This window comes from Papio anubis, chromosome 9, assembly GCF_008728515.1.
Source record: "Papio anubis isolate 15944 chromosome 9, Panubis1.0, whole genome shotgun sequence".
NCBI lineage: Eukaryota > Metazoa > Chordata > Mammalia > Primates > Cercopithecidae > Papio > Papio anubis.
Window position 1 is genome coordinate 66,732,443 of NC_044984.1, and position 24,281 is coordinate 66,756,723.

General features: G+C 37.0%; 1 protein-coding gene across 4 annotated transcripts in view; it reads left to right on the forward strand.

Annotated features, from left to right (window-relative positions):
- TRHDE (thyrotropin releasing hormone degrading enzyme) overlaps positions 1-24,281 on the forward strand; it is a 417,014-nt gene that overhangs the window by 92,108 nt on the left and 300,625 nt on the right. For all 4 annotated transcript variants that reach the window (XM_009181217.3, XM_017946008.2, XM_017946009.3 and 1 more), the window contains exon 3: positions 13,038-13,164. In XM_009181217.3, coding sequence (XP_009179481.3) covers positions 13,038-13,164 — 127 coding nt within the window. The remainder of the gene's footprint in view (positions 1-13,037; positions 13,165-24,281) is intronic.

Consider the following 24,281-nt stretch of genomic DNA (forward strand, 5'->3'; position numbering starts at 1 on the left):
GAATGATTTCATTAAAAAGACTCAGAAAGTACAAATCCTAAAGAGAACATTTGATATTTAACTACCTCCAAAGTAAAAAATTCTATTTGATCAAGGCCATAATGTGCAAGGCTGTCATAGACTGGGAGATTTTTGCAAATTGCACATTGGCAAATGATTACTCTCCAGGATATACAAGAATTTCTACAAATCATAAGAAAAAGATAAATGATCCAGTGGTAGAATAGACAGGTAAAATAGGCAGTTTGCAGAACAAGGCAGTTTGCAGAAGAGAAAAAATTGTCAATAAACATATAAAATGATGCTTAACCTCACTATTATCAGAAATAAGCAAATTACAACTAACAATGGAACACTATTTCGTACCCATTGTTTAACAAATATCTCAAAATAGAATTTTGGTGAGGATGTGAGGAAGCAGGGCTTGTACTTGTAAGATGTAAATTGGTACAACTCTTTTGAAGAGAAATGGATAATACCAAGTAAAACTGAGTAAAAAACAAATATAAAATGAATTGAAAATATATTGTACAGTTGACTGTGGAAGCCAATACTTCATGGCCATGGGTAATTCTAGAGCAGGAGGGATGGGAATCGGATGAAGTGAGTGTGTTGCAGTTATGATATTTTACATATTTTAAAAATTTGATTTAATTTTAAGTTCTGGGATACATGTGCAGGATGTGGAGGTTTGTTACATAGAGGTAAACGTGTGCCATGGTGGTTTGCCGTACCTATCAATCCATCTCCTCGGTATTAAACCCTGCATATATTAGTTATTTATCCTGATGCTCTCCCTCCCCCAGCCCTCGCCACAGGCCCCAGTGTGTGTTGTTCCCTCCCTGTGTCCATATGTTCCCATGGTTCAGCTCCCACTTATAAGTGAGAACATGTGGTGTCTGATTTTCTGTTCCTGCACTAGTTTGCTGAGGATAATTTGTGTATATTAGTGTCTGTTTCTCTTTTTACTTCTTTGTTAATTCTTCTGTGGAATTGCTCTTTAAAGCTTTTTTTTGTGCCCTTCACACCTTTTAGAAGAACATTAACTTTACCATGTTAAAAAAATCCCATGGAACTTATTCAGGTGTTTTGTTAAAACTATATGCTTTGGAGGTGAAAATCCAGATATTTTAACAAAGTTAATGTATCAAACTGAATGAAAGATGGATTTTGTGCTTAGACATGCATTATCTATAAAATGCCAATAGTAATATTTAATAGATTTGTTGGAAAGATGCAATAAAGTGTAAAAGATAAAAAATATCCAAAGCATATGCGGAAAAATATCAACATTAAATCTGTTTGAGGTATAAGAGTAATGTTATATTATTCTTTGTACTTTCTATTTGAGTAGGCATTTTATAATTTATTTAACAAAAGAGTTGAATGGATAGGTGTGAGAACTGATACAATGAAGATTTTACGGACATGGATAAGTGGCTGTTCCTGGAATTCATTCCTCTCAGAAACCTATATCCCTGTTACTCACATCCTCACTTTATATTTTTCCTCAAATAATACCTTCTGAGTGATGCTTTCCTTGGCACTGGACATTTCTTAATCCCCTGTGAACTTATTATTTAACATCCTATAAATTGTGTTGATCTGGCTATTACCTGTCTTTCCTATGAGAATGTAAGCTTTCCATAGTAGGGATTTCTACTTGTTTGGTTCACTCTATGTCCTCAGCACCTAGAAGAAGTCCTGGCACAAAATAGCTTCTCAATAAATGCTTGTAAAATGAATGAACAAACAAATGACTCCTGAAGTTCTTACCCTGGGGGACAGAGGGATGCCAGCATCATTCAAATATACAAGAGGGATAATCAGTGAAGGCAGAATGCTGTGCTTGAACAGGATGGTGTTGATTTAGAGAGGAAGATGGCATTCGTCAAAGTGAGGTCAGCAGGCAGCTGGGAATCAAGGAATCAAAGGACTGATGGGCCAAACTAAATTGATACTGAATTCAACTCTGCATTCAGCCCCTGTATTTACAAACAGATGTACCTGGCTGTCAGTCTTGCTGAAGAAGTTTGATCAGGCATAAAATAGATAGCTTAATAAGGAAATTCTGTAAGTTTATTCTCTTGTTAAAAACAAACCAACAACCAAAAAAGTGCAGTTCAGTTTACTACAAAAGAGGTACTCAGAGGGATTTCACAGAGGGATTAAATACTGCTGTTTTATCGCTGGGCTGTGACAGGATTAACCAACTTTTTCTGATTCCCAAATGTTGGATCCAACTTATCTGTTATTGCTTATTGTGCAGGAGAAAGATTAGTTGTTACAGTTAAAAATAATAACAGCCATGTTGAATGTATCTTCGTTGAAGACTCTGATGTTGAAACAGATTTAAGGAAACATGATACATATTTTTCCTGTGTGTTAGGCTTTTGCTAAATATTTCTTTCAAGCTTTGAGATTTGCTGGTTGTGGGGCTAAATGAACAAAAGCTTCTTCAGGTGATTCTAGTCCAGTGGTTCTTCAACTTTAGAATACATGTGATTCAACTGTAAGTGTGTTAAATGCAGGGCCTTGCCTGGGAGAGATGATTCAGAACTTCTGGTGTGGTTAGGCCCAGGAATCTGAATTTCAAACAATAACCTTTGGTGATTCTGATGCAAACATTGTGGGACAACACTTGGAGAAAAATAACTGTAGATGAGTTTAACTTTTTAAAATTATTTCATTTTCTTCTGTGTACCACTTACATGCATCAATGTATTGCAAGCTTGGTAATAATATAGGCGAGTAATACAGGTGTGCCAAAGTTAGCAGTTTGACAGCTGTGAAGAATTATACCTACAATAAAGAGAAAAGCACAAAAAGAACACACGCTCTGCTCCCACAGGAAGTTGAAAATCTAATCCGAAGCAGTGAGTTAACTGGCAAGAAGATAAGAAGGTGTAATATATTAGCTTCCTATTGCAACTGTAAAAAATTTTTGCAAATTCAGTGGCTTAACACAACACAAATTTATTGTCTTACTCTTCTGGAGATTAGAAATCCAAAAGGAGTTTTACAGCGCTAAACCAAGGACTGTGCAGGACTGGTCCCTGTGGAGGCTCTGCAGGGTGATCTGGTTCCCTGCCTTTCCAGCTTCTAATGCTGCATCCATTGCCTTCCCTGGCTTGTGGCTCCTTTCTCCATCTTTGCATCTTCATATTTCTTCACATTTCTCTCTGCTCCTGTCATCCTATTGCCTTCTCCTCTTTGGTGGTCCAACAAACTCTTTCTACCTCCCTCTTATAATGACGTTTGTGATCACACTTAGGATCTACTTGGATAATCCAGGATAATCTCCAGTAACCCAGTCATCTCTTAATTTAATCACACCTGCAAAGTTCTTTTTGCTGTAGAAGGTAACATTAAGATGTAGCTATCTTTGGGGGCCAATCACTCAGCCTACCACATACATGTTTAGAAAAATGTGACAATATCAACGTGAATATAGCAAAGTCCTTCCTGTTCCTAGAAGTCCCTGTAAGTAACTTCAACTTGTAAATTCAACAGCTTAGTAAATAAATGTGAAATGATTTACAAGAAGAGACTGTACAGTATGCCACACTGCTAATTTCCTTGCCTGAGGCAAAATGCAGTTGGAAGATGTAATCAATCTATTATAGCAGCATTTTACTGCTAGAGTGGACAAGGACCTTCAAAGTTTATTGCCATTTTATGGGACTCAGAAACATATTGTCAGTCCCCATTGAGTGCAAGGCATCATATTAGACACGGTAAGGAGTGAAAAGACAGACCCAATGGTTAGGAAACTTAACGTCCTGTAGAAAGATGAGTCAAACATACTTTAAGTATAAGGAGCCTATAAACCTACAAAATAAGGGCGACAGGGCCCAAAAATCCCCATAGGATGTAGCAAACCTGTTTCAGAATTTTTAGTGATTTTTTAGTAAAATTCCATAAAGAGGGAAGGGGGAAAGTACAAGCAGGGACAGGCCATTAGGGCAACTTTATCAATGACAATACTCGGATTTGCCTTGTAATGGTATTTGCTATGGTGTGAAATTTAGCATAAGGCTGATTTTTGACCTCAGTAAAGAAGTCTAAGTCGTTGTTCTCAAAATATCTATTATATGTATCTGTGGTGCAGATTCTTGGTGAGATTCACTGAGAGGCTCTGAGATTTCTTTCTGCAATGTGTTTTTGTTAGGTTTTGAGGTAGTTGTGGTTTTCATATCATCATGTGCCTCCTTCTTAGCACTGAGATTTTACTCCCCATCCATCACCAATTGTAAATTCTCCTCCTTCTCAGAATGAGTTCTTTGACTCTGGTAATGGAGAGTGCCTATTACCGGCTGTTCTTGCCATAAAAACCACAGAACAAATTCTTCACCTGTAATATTACGCTTTTCTACTCACTGGTCTTCTTGTCTCAATGCGTCTTAAGTTCTGTTGCCTAAATAATTCTGTCTTTGTCGTTTTCAATCATGTCACTCTGCCTCAAACTCGGCAGTGGCTTTCAACTCCTCAGCGCCACATGTCCAGTCTTCATATGAGAGGTCAAGGCTCTCTGACCTCTGCCACCTTCCACTCCCGGGCCAGTGCCTTCCCCTTCCTCCTTCCAGTCTCTTCTTTATGTTTATTGGCTCTTGAATGTGAATCTGGGCGTTAGTTCCCTGTTTCTGTTAGATTTTCATGTGTATTTATTTCCCTTTTGCTTAGGAAAAAGAATGTTATCTTCTGAATTTTAAATAAGACTAATACCCCTGGGCTTTTAGTTTCTTGTTTACAACATCCTTTCCTCTTCGTGTCAACCTGCTCCTTTTTCCCTGGCTTGTTCTGTTTTCCTGATTTGTAGGAAGAACCCCCAAATCAAATTATATTCACATAGGTGAATTAATTCAGCTTTACTGGCTGCAATTCAGTGCATTGTTGTGTTGAATTATTAAAGAGGGGGACTAGTTTTTCAGTTATAGGCAAAAGGAAAAGTAAATGTATTGTTATAGTGGTATTTTAAAGCTATGAAATAATTACTATGTCTTCCAAAGTTTCTAATGTACTCTTGCAGCGTAAAATTTTCTCAGAGAATAACTCTGGCAAGTCAGAAGGTTTATTTAACTTAAAGTACCAAATTACAAATGTCAAATTAGAGAAAATGTTATTTAAGTCTTTAACAGGTGCACTACTGTTGTAAATGTTTTTTTCTTTTTCTTGGCTGTGTGGTATAACTATACACTGTTTCACATAATTATATAACAACTACCACAAGTCATTTTTAAACAACAGATAATTAATACAGTCTAGAAGAAAGGCTTTAGACAGAGAGATTTAGTTTCATTCCCTTGAAAGCGAATCGATGACTAGAAAATCTCTTCAAATTCTTAACCAACAAAATCAGAATTTATTGCTAACTCCAGGTAGTTTATGATGATAAACTTAAGGTACATTAAATTATTAGAAGAAAGTCTCTAAATTTATTTTGTAGATTTCATAATAATTCTGACAACTGAATGTGTCTTTTTTATGATTTTGCATCATATTGTGATTATATATGTATTTTTACCTTTCTTTCGAAAATTTTAGTACAATGAAAGGTAGAACTTTATATGTAATAATTTGAATAATTGCTCATCTTTACTTTCATGGGACTCTGACCTTGTTCCTCTGAGTCACTATCTCTTTAGGTAGAACTTTTCTGAAGAGCGCATGTAAATTAGATCCACTTTGTTATTCTAAATTATAGGACCATGTTATTGTGTCTCCCCCAGTGGACTACAAGCTTCTTGAAAGAAGGGAGCTTTTGTCTTTTGCTTACCTTTGAACACTCAGCATGTGAATAGTGACCTGACCCTTAATAGACCCTTATTAACTATTAACTGAATAAATAAATTAACTGAAAAATCCCGTTGATGAAATCCTTAAACAGTCTTTGATGTTCTTTTTCTAAATTGCACAACTATGAGATATAATTAATTCAAATCTATCTGAAGTTCTCTTCCATTTTGACACTTTTCCTAAAGAATATTCTACCCTAATAGTGTTGAGTATCTGGCACCAGCGCTGTGTTTCCTACCCTTGTGTGCACAGCCGGCATTTCACGGATTACAGCACTTTTTTCTGCCAAGTCCAGATATGGTCTCAGGATTCTTCCCAACATGTCCTCTAGGCAGCCACCCACATTGTCAGGATAGCTGAAACTTTATTGCCATCTTTGACTTGTGGGAAAGTGAGATGACCAATGGGATTGACGATATCTGCCTTTAGTATGTTTTTCCTTTCAATGATAAAAATACTTAAAATTCTGTAAAGAGGTGAAATAAACATATTTATAGCGAATTCATGAAATTACAGAGTAAAGGTTGCTAGATCCCATAGAAACACCAATAGGAGCTCCCAGTTTGTTCTAAGTGATCAAAAATTTGTAGTCCTCCACCTTAGCTCATTACTATGATGTAGTACCACCAGGGTGAGGTCATAAGTGTATTTTTCCACAGCCAGCTTCTGTTTTGTATTGGTTACTACTACAGTGATTTCTGTTCAATCAGTATCAAGTTCATGGCCAATCAGGAAAGCAAAGAAGAATACACAGGAGTAAAGGATGGGGAAAGGTAACTGAGCAGTTGGTTTGTGTTTTCAAAGGAAATAAAAAAATGTAAAGGAGTAAAACTGTGTCAGGAAAAAAAAAAAAAAAAACCCTTTTCATTATTTTCTCTTCAAAATAAATGCAGACTAGATGAGAAGAATTTTGACATGTTTGTATGACACACCAACCTCTCATACATAATATAATAAATAGATAATGATAAACTATAGCCCCTAGAAGGAACTTTGAGCTGAGACCCAGAGAAGTTAATGACTCTTACAACTGCACAGTAGTTATGGGAAGTTGACCCTCCAGTCCCTGCATTTCCTAGTGTAATGTCCTTTCCACTGGACTAAATGTTCATAGAGTTTGGTTCATATTGGTTATTGGAAAAAGCTCTGCAGAGGAAGAGATAAAACCTAGTAAGCTATTTACAGTTTCAGAGCTGGGCTCTTACCATGGAATGTCAGAAAATGCTGCAAATAAGCAGGTGTAATAAAATTATATTTTATTACTTTTGAGTAATAGCTATGTTTATGAAGATTTACTCTCCGTGTTATGATTAAGTGGGACCTACTTACTCTAAAAGAAGAAAACAACTGTGATTTTTTCACAGTATAAAGTGAATTATTCTGCAAAATTCACTTGATTAACCATACAGTAATTACTCAGTTTGCAAAATATTTTGTACTTTTCTCCCACTTGTTCAACTGGGTCTCATGTGTTCCAGCAGGTCACTGGAGTGAGATACTGGAGTACAGATAAGGTGAATGATTGTTTTTAAGTAAAAATGCGACTACAATTGGCTTTACTTGGTAACTAAAGGACATGTTCAACAGAGTGTTAGGACTGATTGAATAAATCCATCTATTTCTCTGCATCCCTACTGCCATCTCTCCATTCCAAACCACTGTTATCTTTCACCCGGACTTCTACAATAGTCTAACTCATGTCCTTTTATTTGTTTCTGTTTCCTCCTAATCCATCATCTTCACTGCAGCTAATATAGACTGCTAAAACCTGATTCCGATCATGTCATTTTATGGCTTAAAATCTTTAAGTGACTTGCTTGTGCTGACGATATTAAATTCATATTTTGCAATTCGGTTTACAGACACTTGTGTAATATGTTTTGTAGCTTCTCTTTGCTTCTCCAGTGTCACCTATCACTATATATCTCCTCACTTTTCTAATTAGTCTTTCTGCCTGCAGTTTTAACAGGCAGCTTTCTATACCTCAGTTCACCTAGTATAGGTTGCTGTGGTTTTTCTGAAATATGAAACTAATTTTATCATGTTCTGGCTTAATATCCTCCTATGAATTCCCACACTTTTTAAAAATTCATTATTATTATTATTTTTTGAGATGGAGTCTTGCTCTGTCACCAAGGCTGGAATGCAATGGCATGATCTTGGCTCACTGCCACCTCTGCCTCCAGGGTTCATGCAATTATTCTGTCTCAGCCTTTCAGGTAGCTGGGATTACAGGCATGCACCACCACACCCAGCTAATTTTCATCTTTTTAGTAGAGAAAGGGTTTCCCCGTGTTGGCCGGGCTGGTCTCAAAATCCTGACCTCAAGTGGTCTACCTGCCTCGGCCTCCCAAATTGCTGGGACTACAGACGTGAGCCACGCACCCAGCCAATTCCCACACATTTTAAAATAACACCCCAGTATTCAGTAATCCCTTTAAGGTCATTTACTATTTGGTCAGAACCGTTGCCATAGTACATATTGTTACCATCGTCTGGGATATCATCCTCCTCTTGGTAGCTTCCTATGTCCAGCTCATCTTTCAAGATTCAGCTGAAACTTCCCCTCCTCTGAGATGGGTCCTTATTACATACTTCATACTTCCTTAGGACCTATACATACCTATGAAACTCATTCATTTGCTCATTTATTCATCAAAGTTGTATGTACTAGGCATTTGAGAGGCAAACTGAACAAAATATTTCGACTCACAAAACCGGCTCTTTCATGTGGCTTGAGCTAGTGGATAAAAATCTTTGCCCTCATACAATGTACATTCTGAAAAAATGGTAGCAGGAAGTAAAATGAATAAATAAAACATATTTTGCTAAACGGTGATAAGTGTTTCAGAAAACAATAAAGCAAGAAAAGGAGATAGACGGTCCTGGGGTCAGAGGGAAGGATTTTCAGAAAGTGTGGGATTTGGACAAATATCTAAAGAAGATGGAGGAACTAACCATGGGGCTATCTAGGGGAAAACTCCAAATCCTTGATTGAGAATCTCTCTGGTATGTTTGAGGAGTGACAAGGAAGCTAGTGTTATGGGTGGATTGAAGTTAGTGTGCAGCAAAGTGCTAGAATATGAATCCGGAGAGCTAGAAGGGACTAGATTAGTATAGGACATTTGGGGCCCTTGTAAAACCCTGGACTTCTACTGTGAGGGGAGAAGCCACTGAAGGAGGAAAAGTGGAAGAGTGCATGATTTGATGCTCATTTTAACAAGAAAGTTTTGATTGCTGTATACATAACAGCTTGAAGGCAGCAAGGGATGAGGCATCAGTAGGAAAATAAAGCAGTCGTTCAGGCAAGAAATGGAGAGGCTTGGACCAGGGTGGTAGTAGTGGGGTTGTGAGAATTGGTTGGATTCTGGATGTATTTTTAAAGGTAGAGCTTAGGATATGCTGACTAATTGAACATGGAGTGTGAGAGTAAGAGGGAAAACAAGGATGATGAACATACAGGGGTTGGGAGTGGACAGCTGGATAGAAGGATAGAATTACCATTAACTGAGGTGGGAAAGATTTTAGAAGGAGAAGAGGTGTGTGTGTGTGTGTGTGTGTGTGTGTGTGTGTGTGATAACAGGAGTTTGGTTTTAGACCTGTTAAGTTTGAGATGCTTGTTAGATCTCTAAGTAGAAATGTCAATGTCAAGTGGACAGTTGAATTAATGCATTTGGAAGTCTGGAATAACTGGATACACTTTTGGCATCTACATGATATTTATTGCCATGAGACTAGATGTTATCACCAAGGAACTGAGTGTAGCGGAAAAGTGAAGAGATCTGTGTATTGAAACTTGGGAACCCTCCAACGTTTGTCAGTGATTGGGATGAGTAGAAGGAGGAATTGGGCAGGAGACTGAGGAGTGGCAGTGAGATAGATAGAAAAGTAAGAGAAGTGAATAAAATGCTTTAAGGACAGGAAGTGATCTATCAGCTGTGCAAATGCTGCTGACAGCTGAAGCATGTTGAAGACTGAGAACTGACTGTTGGATTTGGTATCTTGAGGCCATTAGTGATCTTTATGTGAACAGTTCTGGTAGAGTAGTGGGAACGAAAGCCTTGTTGTGAAATGCATTCAAGGAAGACTAGAAAAAGGGAGTATAAATAGGTGAAAGCCTTACTTGCACTGATAGTCTCAGGTTGTAAGTATTCTCAGATGTGTTTTGGTTTGGCTGTTAACTGACATGTTCACCTTGGCTATACAGGAAACTCTTTCAAGGAACATTATCTGGAAACCATAGCTGGAGGAACTGTGATCAAGAAAGCATAGATTGGTGATGTGGAAGATAAAGGGGGGTATTTGGGGAATTATGCCTTTGAAAAGGCAAGAGGAGATTAAATGTGAAGAGCTTAGCCTTGGATAGGAGCTTAGTCAGTTCATCCTTTGTAATGGGAGGGAAGAGAGGGCACATTGTTGTATTTCTCACATTGTATTTTTGTTGTTAATTTATTTGTTTGTTTTTCCACATATTATGAACCTCTTAAGAGCAGTAAGTATAAATGTCTTACTCATTGTACAGTAGGAATTTTACTGTTCTATTTCTATTCCCTAGTACAATGTCTGGTGCACAGCAGGTACACAATAAAGGTTTGAATGAGCAAATGAAGACACTGTGCTAAACATGCATATGTTTTATCTTCTTGCTTAAATTGGATCATTTCTGTCAAATCTTGACAACCAGATTAATTTAATTGTGTTTCTCTTGTCTGGGTGTACAGATAGCTTGACTAACTGGTAAGATTGATTGATAGGAATGGCTATGTTTCCGCCAAAAACAGGGAAGCATCCTGAGTAAAACCAGTGACATTTGCTGTATCATTTTAGAGTAGTTCCAGTTATGGTTTTAACATGAATCTACTAGATACTTTATGTAGAATCTTTTGAAAGCTATCCATTCTTCCCCAGTATCCATTTTACATTTATATTTTACCATTCATATGGCAGGTATCATTATCTGTGGTCACAATGTAACTTGATAAATGAGAAGGTCTTTGAGAATGGTGATTGCATCTTCATTGCTTTTTATCTCAATAATGCATGCCTTCGTCATTGCTAAATTACATATGCTTAGTCCAGGCCCTGATACAAGGTGGGTGCCAAATAAATATTTGTTGAATGAATGAATGCACAATTAATGAAAACTGTCTCTTGTGAATGTTGTTGGTGCATAGACAGACTAGATCCCTTTTCCTGTTTGGTATGCATATCTTCTAGCTCCCACTGCTTTGCTCCTAACAGCTCACACAGGACATCTTCTCCAAAGGACTATCTCTGGGCAGTGAGACCTGCATCATCAAGATGCTCAAGAACCAGAAGTGCCTGGGGTTTTATGTCTTCCCCTTGGTAACCAGTAGCCAGTGACAAGGTGCAAGAGTATGGATGTCTAGTTCTCTTGCCCCAAGGCAGTGTGAACTCACCAGTGTAATTCACACTCCAGAGCTCCTGTGGATCAGGCTGAGTCCAGGACTTCACCTGAAATTGCACCCTTACTTGGTTTATTATACTCCATCTTCTTGCTTCCCCCATTCTCCTGTAAGTTTCTCCTTAGAGCACTTCTTTATTAAATCACTTGTACATTCATCTTTTTTTAAAGGTCTGCTTCCTAGGAACTTTACTTCAGATATTGCATATTTATTCACAGTTATTGTCAGGGGTAGGGGATCCTAACCACTGCCTTCTTAAGAGTGTCAAGTTCTGCTGTTGCAGGTAGTCTTCCTGATAGTTTTTGGTTTTTTAATACTGCCAGCCCAAATTGTTGGTGACTGTAGACTAAATTTGATGTTTTATTTAGTTGTTGGTAGGAAAGTAGCTTCACAATTTCAGTAAATAATTGTTATAGAATTTAGTAAATAACTTAGTGCATTACAAGTCTTTCGAACATACAGTCAGAATGTGTTTTCCTTGACTTTATACTCTTTTTAATTACACACATTTCTGTTCTCTCTCCTTAGGCAGAGATAATAGTTAATCATATAATCAATTTTTATTATAAATCATAATAAATGATGTATAACATGTACAGCTTTTTTTGTTTTTTAATTGAATGTAAATATTTAATGAGTACAACTTTCTTTTTTTATTGAATGTAAGTATTCACTTCTGTATTCTGAGTAAACACTTTTTTTTAGGTATTTGAAAATACCGCAAATTCCCTTATCTGTAAAATGGGATTGGAAGTAATGTGTTTTAGAACTGAAAGCACTTTAGCAGCCAGCTGGTGGCCAACACTTTCATTTTATAAATGAGAACATTTGAGACCCAAAGAAATTAACTAATTTGTTCAATATCACCCACCTTGGTTAGTGGCAGAGTAGGACTAAAATCCATCTCCCAAGCCACTGTACTCTCAACTGCTCCACAAAATACATATTTCTTATTCATAGAATTGATATGAGGATTAGGGACCACATCTGTGAAAAATAGATTTAGCCTTTGGAAAGAAAGATGCTAGATAGCTTTATGAAAGCTTTATGAAAACTAATCTCATTTTAACCTTTTCTATACAATTGTTAGTTTTGTTCAGTTTTACGTTACTTGCTTTAGGCTTTTTTTTTTTTTTTTTTGCCAAGGACTAGATAATATACAATGCTTACTTTAAAAATCAGTATGAAGTATCTGGATTGTGTTAGAAATATGAATTACTCTACTGAGTTTGAAGCCAGGAGCAGTTGCAGACAGCCTTCCAGAATGGTGATTGCTTGTATACATGAAAACTTTTCTATCCTTACTTTGCATATTAGGAATAAATACAGTTGATTCCAAAGAAAAAAAGGAAGCATAAATTACAGATATATATTCTCAGTCTGGTAATACTTCGGAAGCTTGATATAACCTGTCTTTAACAAACCATGAAGTTTTTCTCCTGCCAAGCCACCATATCCTGGCTACTTTCAGCATAGTCAGGGTCCCATTATACTAATCCACTGTACCTTCCTATCTCTAGCAAGCACATGTAAGTGATAACATTGAATATTTATTTTGATGCAAAGTGTGTAAATCTTCTCAATGTCATCTTGTAAAGTGAGGAAATTGTGACTTGCTCTACTTGGTTACTTCAATGACTTCAATTGTTTAAGTTTGGTCCTTTCAGCCCCAGTGTGCTTTGATGTAGCGTATGAACAAGAATCCTGTTTAAATTTTGTAGTATTCTAAGTGATTTGTGTAGATTTGTATTTGCAGGGAAGAGAAAACTCAAGTGCTAAAAGGCTAAAGTAACTTTTATATATATTTTTAATTAGGTACGATTATATGCAAGACCTGATGCTATCAGAAGAGGATCCGGGGACTATGCTCTCCATATAACAAAGAGATTAATAGAATTTTATGAAGACTACTTTAAAGTGCCCTATTCCTTGCCAAAACTAGGTAAGAATTTTCTTGGTTATTTTATTGGAAGGGCTCCTTGAAAGTAGAATTTCTTCTTCATGTGTTTATTTGGGCCATCCAGAAGCATGAACATTCTGAGATTTATATTTTTAGAGAAGATAAGCGTAAAAAAATTTCTTTTGAAGAGGTAAAATAAGATTTAGTGTTTCTGGAGTCTTGCCAAGAAGTGCTCATAGGAATTAAGAAAGGCATTATGTTAGTTTAGGATTCCAAAAGACAAGCCAAATAGCTATAATTTGTTGAATATGTACTATGGAGGGGTGCTTGCCAACATCATATTTAATCAGTAAAACTACCATGGGGGTAGGTACAACTAGAACATTTTCCATATAAGGGAGTTGAGACCCAGGGAATTTTCCATTCATCTAGACAGCCAGTAAGTGAAGGGGTTGGGATTTCAAACTAGGTCTTGATGACTCCCCAGACAACTCACTATTTTATCTGGAGAAGACATTCATTGATTTGTTTCTCTTTCCAAATTTTCACATGTCAGACCTCGATGTATGTTATCCCTTAGATTATTTTTGTTCAGTCATATATCTAGTATACTGTTATAGTAAATAGAATACAAATAAAAGAGAAGAGAAACTTGGTAATAATGGAGATTGTATTCTCTGTGAATGTTCTTATATTTCTTTCTTTTACAAAGAGAATGCACTCAGTAATTGTCGGTCAAATGCATAAATGAATTAATTGGTTTTCTGAATTTCAATGAGGCTGCTGTTTTTGCCAGGGAGTGAACAATACTTTCCAGGAAGTTAGAAGGGTACCTACATGCATTAGAAATGTGGAAGTTATTTTTCCTTCCCAGAAAACCTGTTTTGAAATATTACATCACAACAGTCCTTTGTTCCCCTCTCATCTCTCCTCTTCCCTTATCTTCCCCAAGAGCATTTTTGATCAGATTCCACATTAAAGGTATTTCTCATTGGCAAGAATAAAGTGCTTACTTGATCAAAAGTTTTTGTGTTTGAACCACAGGTTCCCCTCCCTGGAGAACCGGGCCGCTTTCATTAAAGTACTTGCCTGCTGTGTAGCTTTATTGGTCTTGCAATGAGTAGTTGTTAGTTCAGAAAGTTAAGAGAATAGTTGATATTGTTATCAATGGGCCTGACATACAATTTTTATGAGTGATATTACAAAATTCTGAGATCTTTTTGAAATATGTGCTTTTAGAATTCATAGACAAAATTTTATTTTAAACAGGATCAATGTTTTGTTTTGTTCTGTTTTCCTTCTCTTTTCTCCCTGTATACCAACTTCCCTGTTAGAACCTGTTACACTGAAATCTCCCTGGTGGTCACCCAAGGCAGAAAGGAATACTTGACCTCATTTGCATGGAAGGTGGCACTGTTATCTACTCCAGGTATAACTGGCTGGGAACTTCCCAGCTTGACCCTAATGTAAAATTCACAAGTGCTTATATTGCAAGTTCAGCAAGAGAAATAAAATGTGGATCTTTATTTGTCCCCTTCAGACCAGTAATTAGCAGAGGAACTCAATGTATAATGTCAGGGGGTTCCATGTAACCGTCAGCTTGCACAGGAAGCATTTCTGTTCCTCTGTTTCACTCACAATTGAACCATGCAGCCTTTCGTCTGTAGAAAAGAGCTTTGTTCACCATTACCACTTCTTGTTAAGCTACCTTATGGTGTATATAATTGAATGACTTGACTTATCCCAGCATACTTCCTTTTATGTATCTAGGGGAGTTACCATAACCCATGGTGCTTTGTAAAATTTCTCTTAAAGTTCTACTTATTTTATATATCTACAGATATTTAGATCTATGTTAATGGATTTATAAATATGCTTTGTAAATACCCCTTACATAAAAACCCGTAAGCACATATGCATTTTGACAAGTGCCTACTTTCCATTATACATTATGAATCATATTTTAAATAAATTCTATGGAAACCAGTTTAGTCTTTGTTGGTGATGCATATGGATGTATCCTAGATATCAGCTGAGGCTGCCTTGACCCTTCATATCTAAGATGGTTTTTGAGACCTATTCAACTCTTTCTGCATGCCCTAATTTGTTCTATAAGCATTTATTGATTACCTACCATGGACATTTTTCTATGGGAAGCAGATATACCAGTGAATGAAAAAGGCAAAATTCTTCTCTCTTCTGGGGCTTACATTGTTTTAGATGAATATAGACATTAAAGCAATTAGTAACATTTATAGCATATCAGATTGGAGATGCATGCCATTAAAAATAAAGCTAGAACAGAGGGATAGGAAGCATGGGGGACAGATGGGACATGGGAAAGGGGGTGAGTTTTTAAAATGGGCAATCATGGAAGGCTTCATTGGGAAGATGGCTTTTAAGTGAAGGACTAAACTCAGCAGATACCATGGGGCAAAAACTACAGGCAGAGGGAAAAAAGTGCCTAGATATTGAGGTGAAAGTTTTCCTGGTATTTTTGAGGAACAACAAAGATGCAAGTGTGACAGGAGCAGAGTGAGTAAAGGGGTGAGAAGTAGATGATATGGTCAAGGAGGAATGGGTAGGTGGCAGATCATGGACCACCAGCAGGCTGCAGCTCCCTCCCTCCCTCTTTTCCTCCCTCCCTTCCTCCCTCCCTTCTTTCCTTCCTTCCTTCCTTCCTTCCTTCCTTCCTTCCTTCCTTCCTTCCTTCCTTCCTTCCTTCCTTCCTTCCTTCCCTCCTTCCCTCCCTCCCTCCCTCCTTCCCTCCCTCTCCTCCCTCTCTCTCCTCTTTCTTTCTTTCTTTCTTTCTTTCTTTCTTTCTTTCTTTCTTTCTTTCTTTCTTTCTTTCTTTCTTTCTTTCTTTCTCTCTCTCTCTCTCTCTCTTCTTTATTGTTTTGTGAGATGGAAATCTATGGGTCCGTTTTAAGCAGAGGCATTATATAATAATCTGATTAATGTTGTAAAGGGTCATTCTGTGGCTAAAATGAGAATACACTGTAAGGCAATGATTCTCAATTGTGGGACAAATTTGTCCCTCAGATGCATTTGGTAATATCTGGAGACATTTTTGTTTATTACAACTTGGGAGGTGAGTACAGTGTGTGCTACTAGCAGTTAGTTGGTAGAGGCCCGGTGGATACTGCTAACCATCCTACAATGCACCGAATAGCTCTTCACAACAAAGAGTTATTTAGCCCAAAATATCAATACTACCAATGTTGAAAGAACCTGCTATAAGAGGACATGACAGAGGCGTGACAACTAGCTAAGAGGCTATAGCAAAATTCAGACAAAATATGATGGCTGCTTGGATGAGGATGTTAACAGTTAGAGGTCAGAAGTGGTGCCATTCTGGATATATATTGTAAGTAGATACAAAAGCTTTTAATAGTGAATGGAATATGGGATTGTAAGAGAAAGAGAGGCATCTAGGGCAATTCCAAGGCTTTTGGCTTGAGAACTAGGAGAGTGGAAGTGCCTTTTACTGAGACAGAAAGATTGTGGAAGGTGATAATTTTTGAGACTGCCATGTCTATTTAACATTTAGGTAGCACTTTTATGTCTTTAAGAAATCCAGGAATTTGGGTGAGTAATCTGACTAGAGATGTACATTTGCCAGCATATTGTGTTGTGTAAAGCTGTGAAGCTGAATGGGACTACCACAGCAGTGAAGGCAGATAGAAAGAAAATAGGAGCAAGCGGGCACTGGTCCCATGTTCAGAGGCTGAAGACTCCTAGGAGTCAGAAATGACGACTGAGCGGCAGCATATGGTTGATGTTAAGGGAACCAGGTGTTTGTGGTGTCGGGAGCATCAAGTGGAGAAAGCATTTCAAAGAGTAAGTAATACTTTGCATATTGGGAATAAAGATAGTTAATTCCAAAGAAAAAAAAGGAAGCATAAATTATAGATATATATTCTCAGTCTGGTAATATATTCACAGATTTTTTGTGGTTCCTCAAAATCACACACATCTAACTTGTGTTAAATCAAGTTAGATGAGGTCTCAGAATTAACCATTCATTGATGCTAGCAATATGAAGGTCACCGGTGACCTTGACAAAAGCAGTTCTAGAATACAGACTTGACAGGTGTGCTTAAAAGCAAATGGGCAGGGGGTTGGGGAAGGGAGACAGTGACTAGAAGCAGTGAGTGAAGATCATCTGTTTGCATTTCTAAAAATGTTCAGTAGGGAGGGTTCTGGGAATGGAGGGAGAGGGAGACGGACCTGTGGTATAACAATATTAACAATACCCACCTCTGAAGAAGAGCTGTTTCTGCTGAAGTGATGGCATTCTTACGTCACAAATTATTCCTGTCCCAAATCATGTCCAGGGAGGTGTGAAATTTGCCTCTTTCATTGGTTTGCATTAGAAAACCAAAAATTGAAATAAATAAATAAATAAATAAATAGGAAGACTCTCCACCAGTTGGCCTGACTTTACTGAAGCTTTGGAGGGAATGTTTGTCTGTGTGAATTTCAGGGTGTTACACTGCAAAACAGACAAACAAGAAAGTACAAACAAAGTCTTAAAACTTAGTATTGGATCCTTCTTCTCTCAAAAGTCGTTTTTCTGTTCTGTCATAAACTCTACAATACATTCTTTCTTCCCGAATTCGTTTTTATTTCTGATGTGGAATTAGTTTACATTTCTCCACTGTGGCCTCATCTCATGCTAGTTCATCTCTAAGGATTTGAGTTTCCACCTCAAGTAGTTTATCAGGATAGTTCCCTAAGAGGAATTCTGATTCTTGCTGTTAGGATAATATCTGATTCTTGCTGTTAGGATAATAATTTATTCTCTTTGTTACATAAAGGCTCTCCTTTATCATTGATAAGCCAAAATAAGTAACCAGTGCACACTATGTGAAAATTTGTTTTTAAATCTCTAACTGTGGTAATTAAAACTAAGGTTTGCAGAGATTTTCTATTTCTTGGTATTAAATTGTAATAAGAGGTATAGCACCTACTTAATACAATACAGCAATCCTTTCTATATCTATGCACCGTATTTTCATAAGAACTGTCAGAGGCATGGAGTGTTACTTTAAAAGAAAGTTGTAGACATATAAAAAAATTGTTATCTTTTTTATATCTCAAAAGCATATCGATAAAATGACACCTATTTGTGTTTACGAAATGTGAGCCACTTTTAAGGGCTTTGACCATTCTAACCCATTGAATCTTTTTTTTTTTTTTTTTTTTGAGATGGAGTCTGGCTTTGTTGCCCAGGCTAGAGTGCAATGGCATGATCTTGTCTCACTGCAACCTCCGCCTTCCGGGTTCAAGTGATTCTCCTGTCTCAGCCTACCCTGTAGCGGGGACTATAGGCGTGTGCCACCATACCCAGCTAATTTTTGTATTTTTAGTAGAGATGGGGTTTCACTATGTTGGTCAGACTGGTGTTGAACTCCTGACCTCAGGTGAGCCACTGTGCCTGGCCCCCCATTTAATCTTTATTTCAGCTTTTTCTGGTAATTCCTTTTTTTTTTTCATTTTCCAGATGAGGAAATTTAGGCACTCAGTGACTAAGTAATATGTTTTGATCACACAGCAGTAAACGTAGATTTGAAATTTAAACCCAGGCTGTCTGGCTCCAAAATCTTGGGATTCTGCTGAAATGGATTCCAGAAATTTAAATAATTCAGAGATTAAAATATAGGTTGCCTTATAAACTCAATGATTTGATTGTTAGAGGAATGATATAACAGCTATTTTTGTTAATTTTTTACTGATATTTTTACTGATGGTCTTTGAAGAGAATTTGAAAACTTAAAAAAGTACATGTGTTATAACTCATAATTGTATTAACCTGAAGACATATGAGTATTGCAAATATGTTTTAATCATACGTGCAGTATAATTAATTAGACGTCAGATAAAATGACTCAGGTTTATATTGTAATATTTTGTTATTCACCCTATTTAGACTTCAGTTAATGACAATGTTCAGTTTCCTTTTACTACTACTCTGTAATTTATAAATCAATGTTTCAAAAAGGAGTTTGATTCCTTTTTTTCAAGACACTATGCTTTTATGAAGAATTCAGTACTTATTTGGAACAGTGCTATGATTGTAGAGGCAGCTCAGGTGTTTTGTAACTAGAATTTCTGCCCTCAAGGAGATTGTGGTTTTGTTGAGAGAATGCAATATTTACAGAAATGAATGAATTAAAGACTCACAAAATATAGAATATAATCAAGCACCAACATTTTGTAGAGTAAATATTTAGTATTATGCTAAAAGAGTGGGATCGTTGTACAATGCTGTAGGAATAAAATACACATAAAGAGAAGTCTTATTTTTACTTCATGCTGGACCAAAAAATACATGAATTTAATTGGAGAAGAAACGAGAGAAGAGGCCATTTTGAGAATTGTGTAGTAGGAAAGTCCATGACTACCCTAGGATCTATGTATCATGCTGATGGAGTCAACATTTTTCCATAACAGAATAGATAAATTATGGGATAAATTACCCTATTGAGGTTCACAAATAAGAGGCTAGCTTACATGATTCATTTTTGCTTAAAATATAATAAATATATATTTTTATTGTGATGATGATGATTGTAATGATGATGATAATTTACTACTTGCAAATACTAAAGCTTTTTCATCACATATTTGTATTATTAAATTTATATAAAATATTTATAATGATTCTGGACATTTTATCCTCTGTGGTTATGTGTTTTTGTCTTTAGTGAATATGTTTGCAGTTTTTAATTTGAGGTTACACTTATGTAATACTATCTTGATCTTTATCAAATATCTCATAGTTTGAGCCTTGTCTTATGTTTTTTAAAGTATGACTTTTCTTGCCTTGTCTTTGATTAGGTAAATACTCAGTTACTATGTATGTGTTTTGTTACTGGCCTAAAGTAATACAGCCTATTAAAATAAAATCTCTGAGGGTTCTTTATATAGTTTTGTAGTTTGGTCTAATTTTATGTAATGTGAATTAACTCTCAAAATGTTTCCTTCATTGCTTGGTAGATCTTCCTCTATCCCTTTATTTCTCTGCATGTGAGATGGGTCCCCTGAATACAGTACACTGATGGGTCTTGACTCTTTATCCAATTTGCCAGCCTGTGTATTTTAATTGGAGCATTTAGCCCATTTACATTTCAGGTTAATATTGTTATGTGTGATTTTCATCCTGTCCTTATGATGTTAGCTGGTGATTTTGCTTGTTAGTTGATGCAGTTTCTTCCTAGCATCGATGATCTTTACATTTTAGCATGTTTTCACAGTGGCTGGTACCAGTTGTTCCTTTCCATGTTTAGTGCTTCCTTCAGGAGCTCTTGTAGGGCACGTCTGGTGGTGACAAAAATCTCTCAGCATTTGCTTGTCTGTAAAGGATTTTATTTCTCCTTCACTTATGAAACTTAGTTTGGCTGGATACGAAATTCTGGTTTTAAAATTCCTTCCTTTAAGAATGTTGAATATTGGCCCCCACTCTCTTCTGGCTTATAGAGTTTCTGCTGAGAGATCTGCTGTTAGTCTGATGGGCTTCCCTTTGTGGGTAACCCAACCTTCCTCTCTGGCTGCCCTTAATATTTTTTCCTTCATTTCAACCTTGGTGAATCTGGCAATTATGTGTCTTGGAGTTGCTCTTCTTGAGGAGGATCTTTGTGGCGTTCTCTGTATTTCCTGAATTTGAATGCTGGCCTGCCTTGCTAGGTTGGGGAAGTTCTCCTGGATAATATCCTGCAGAGTGTTTTCCAACTTGGTTCCATTCTCCAAAAATAAAGGGACGGAGGAAGATCTACCAAGCAAATGGAAAACAAAAAAAGGCAGGGGTTGCAATCCTAGTCTCTGATAAAACAGACTTTAAACCAACAAAGATCAAAAGAGACAAAGAAGGCCATTACATAATGGTAAAGGAATCAATTCAAAAAGAAGAGCTAACTATCCTAAATATATATGCACCCAATACAGGAGCACCCAGATTCACAGAGCAAGTCCTTAGAGACTTATAAGACTTACAAAGAGACTTAGACTTCCACACAATAATAAGGGGAGACTTTAACACCCCACTGTCAACATTGGACATATCAACGAAACAGAAAGTTAACAAAGATATCCAGGAATCGAAATCAGCTCTGCACCAAGTGGACCTAATAGATATCTACAGAACTCTCCACCCAAAATCAACAGAATATACATTCTTCTCAGCACCACATCACACTTATTCCAAAATTGACCACATAGTTGAAAGTAAAGCACTCCTTACCAAATGTAAAAAGAACAGAAATTATAACAGACTGTCTCTCAGACCACAGTGCCATCAAACTAGAACTCAGGATTAAGAAACTCACTCAAAACCGCTCAACTACATGGAAACTGAACAACCTGCTCCTGATTGACTATTGGGTACATAACGAAATGAAGGCAGAAATAAAGATGTTCTTTGAAATCAATGAGAGCAAAGATACAACATAGCAGAATCTCTGGGACACATTTAAAGCAGTGTGTAGAGGGAAATTTATAACACTAAATGCCCACAAGAGAAAGCAGGAAAGATCTAAAATTGACACTCTAACATCACAATTAAAAGAACTTGCGAAGCAAGAGCAAACACATTCAAAAGCTAACAGAAGGCAAGAAATAACTAAGGTCAGAGTAGAACTGAAGGAGTTAGAGACACAAAAAACCCTTCAAAAACTCAATGAATGCAGGAGCTAGTTTTTTGAAAAGATCAGCAAAATTGATAGACCACTAGTAAGACTAATAAAGAAGAAAAGAGAGAAGAATCAAATAGATGCAATAAAAAATGATAAAGGGGATATCACCTCTGACCCCACAGAAATACAAACTGCCATCAGAGAATACTATAAACACCTCTACGCAAATAAACTGGAAAATCTAGAAGAAATGGATAAATCCCTCTCTCCCAAGACTAAACCAGGAAGAAGTTGTATCCCTGAATAGATCAATAACAGGCTCTGAAATTGAGACACCAATTAATAGCCTAGCAACCAGAAAAAGTCCTGGACCAGATGGATTCACAGCCAAATTCTACCAGAGGTACAAGGAAGAGCTGGTATCATTCCTTCTGAAACTATTCCAATCAATCGAAAAAGAGGAAATCCTCCCTAACTCACTTTATGAGGCCAACATCATCCTGATACCGAAGCCTGGCAGAGACACAACAAAAAAAGAGAATTTTAGACCAATATCCCTGATGAACATCGATGCAAAAATCCTCAATAAAATACTGACAAACCGAATCCAGCAGCACATCAAAAAGCTTATCCACCATGATGAAGTGGGCTTCATCCCTGGGATGCAAGGCTGGTTCAACATACACAAATTGATAAATGTAATCCAGCATATAAACAGAACCAAAGACAAAAACCACATGATTATCTCAATAGATGCAGTAAAGGCCTTTGACAAAATTCAACAGCCCTTCATGCTAAAAACGCTCAATAAATTCGGTATTGATGGAACATATCTCAAAATCATAAGAGCTATTTATGACAAACCCACAGCCAATATCATATTGAATGAGCAAAAACTGGAAGCATTCCCTTTGAAAACTGGCACAAGACAGGGATGCCCTCTCTCACCAGTCCTATTCAACATAGTGTTGGAAGTTCTAGCCAGGGCAATCAGACAGGAGAAAGAATTAAAGGGTATTCAATTAGCAAAAGAGGAAGTCAAATTGTCCCTGTTTGCAGATGACATGATTGTATATTTAGAAAACCCCATCATGTCAGCCCCAAATCTCCTTAAGCCGATAAGCAACTTCAGCAAAGTCTCAGGATACAAAAATCAATGTGCAAAAATCACAAGCATTCTGATACACCAATAACAGACAGAGAGCCAAATCATGAGTGAACTCCCATTCACAATTGCTTCAAAGAGAATAAAATACCTAGGAATCCAACGTACAAGGGATGTGAAGGACCTCTTCAAGGAGAACTACAAACCACTGCTCAGTGAAATAAAAGAGGACACAAACAAATGGAAGAACATTCCATGCTCATGGATAGGAGGAATCAATATCATGAAAATGGCCATAATGCCCAAGGTAATTTATAGATTCAATGCCATCCCCATTAAGCTACCAATGACTTTCTTCACAGAATTGGAAAAAACTCCTTTAAAGGTCATATGGAACCAAAAAAGACCCCGCATTGCCAAGACAATCCTAAGCCAAAAGAACAAAGCTGGAGGCATCACATTACCTGACTTCAAACTATGCTACAAGGCTACAGTAACCAAAACAGCATGGGACTGCTACCAAAACAGAGATATAGACCAATGGAACAGAACAGAGCCCCCGGAAATAATACCACACATCTACAACCATGTGATCTTTGAAAAACCTGACAAAAACAAGAAACGGGGAAAGGATTCCCTATTTAATAAATAGTGCTGGGAAAACTGGCTAGCCCTAAGTAGAAAGCTGAAATTGGATCCGTTCCTTACACCTTATACAAAAATTAATTCAAGATAGATTAGAGACTTAAATGTTAGACCTAAAACCATAAAAACCCTAGAAGAAATCCTAGGCAATACCATTCAGGACATAGGCATGGGCAAGGACTTCATGTCTAAAACACCAAAAGCAATAGCAACAAAAGCCAAAATAGACAAATGGGATCTAATTAAACTAAAGAGCTTCTGCACAGCAAAAGACACTACCATCAGAGTGCACAGGCAACCTAAAGAATGGGAGAAAATTTTTGCAATCTACTCATCTGACAAAGGGTTAGTATCCAGAACCTACAAAGAACTCAAACAAATTTACAAGAGAAAAACAAACAACTACAAGAAAAAGTGGGCAAAGGATATGAGCAGACACTTCTCAAAAGAAGACATTTGTGTAGCCAATAGACACATGAAAAAATGCTCATCATCACTGGTCATTAGAGAAATGCAAATCAAAACCACAATGAGATACCATCTCACACCCGTTAGAATGACAATCATTGAAATATCAGGAAACAACAGGTGCTGGGGAGGATGTGGAGAAATAGGAACACTCTTACTCTGTTGGTGGGACTGTAAACTAGTTCAATCATTGTGGAAGACAGTGTGGCGATGCCTCAGGGATCTAGAACTAGAAATACCATTTGACCCAGCCATCCCATTACTGGATATATACCCAAAGGATTATAAATCATGCTGCTATGAAGACA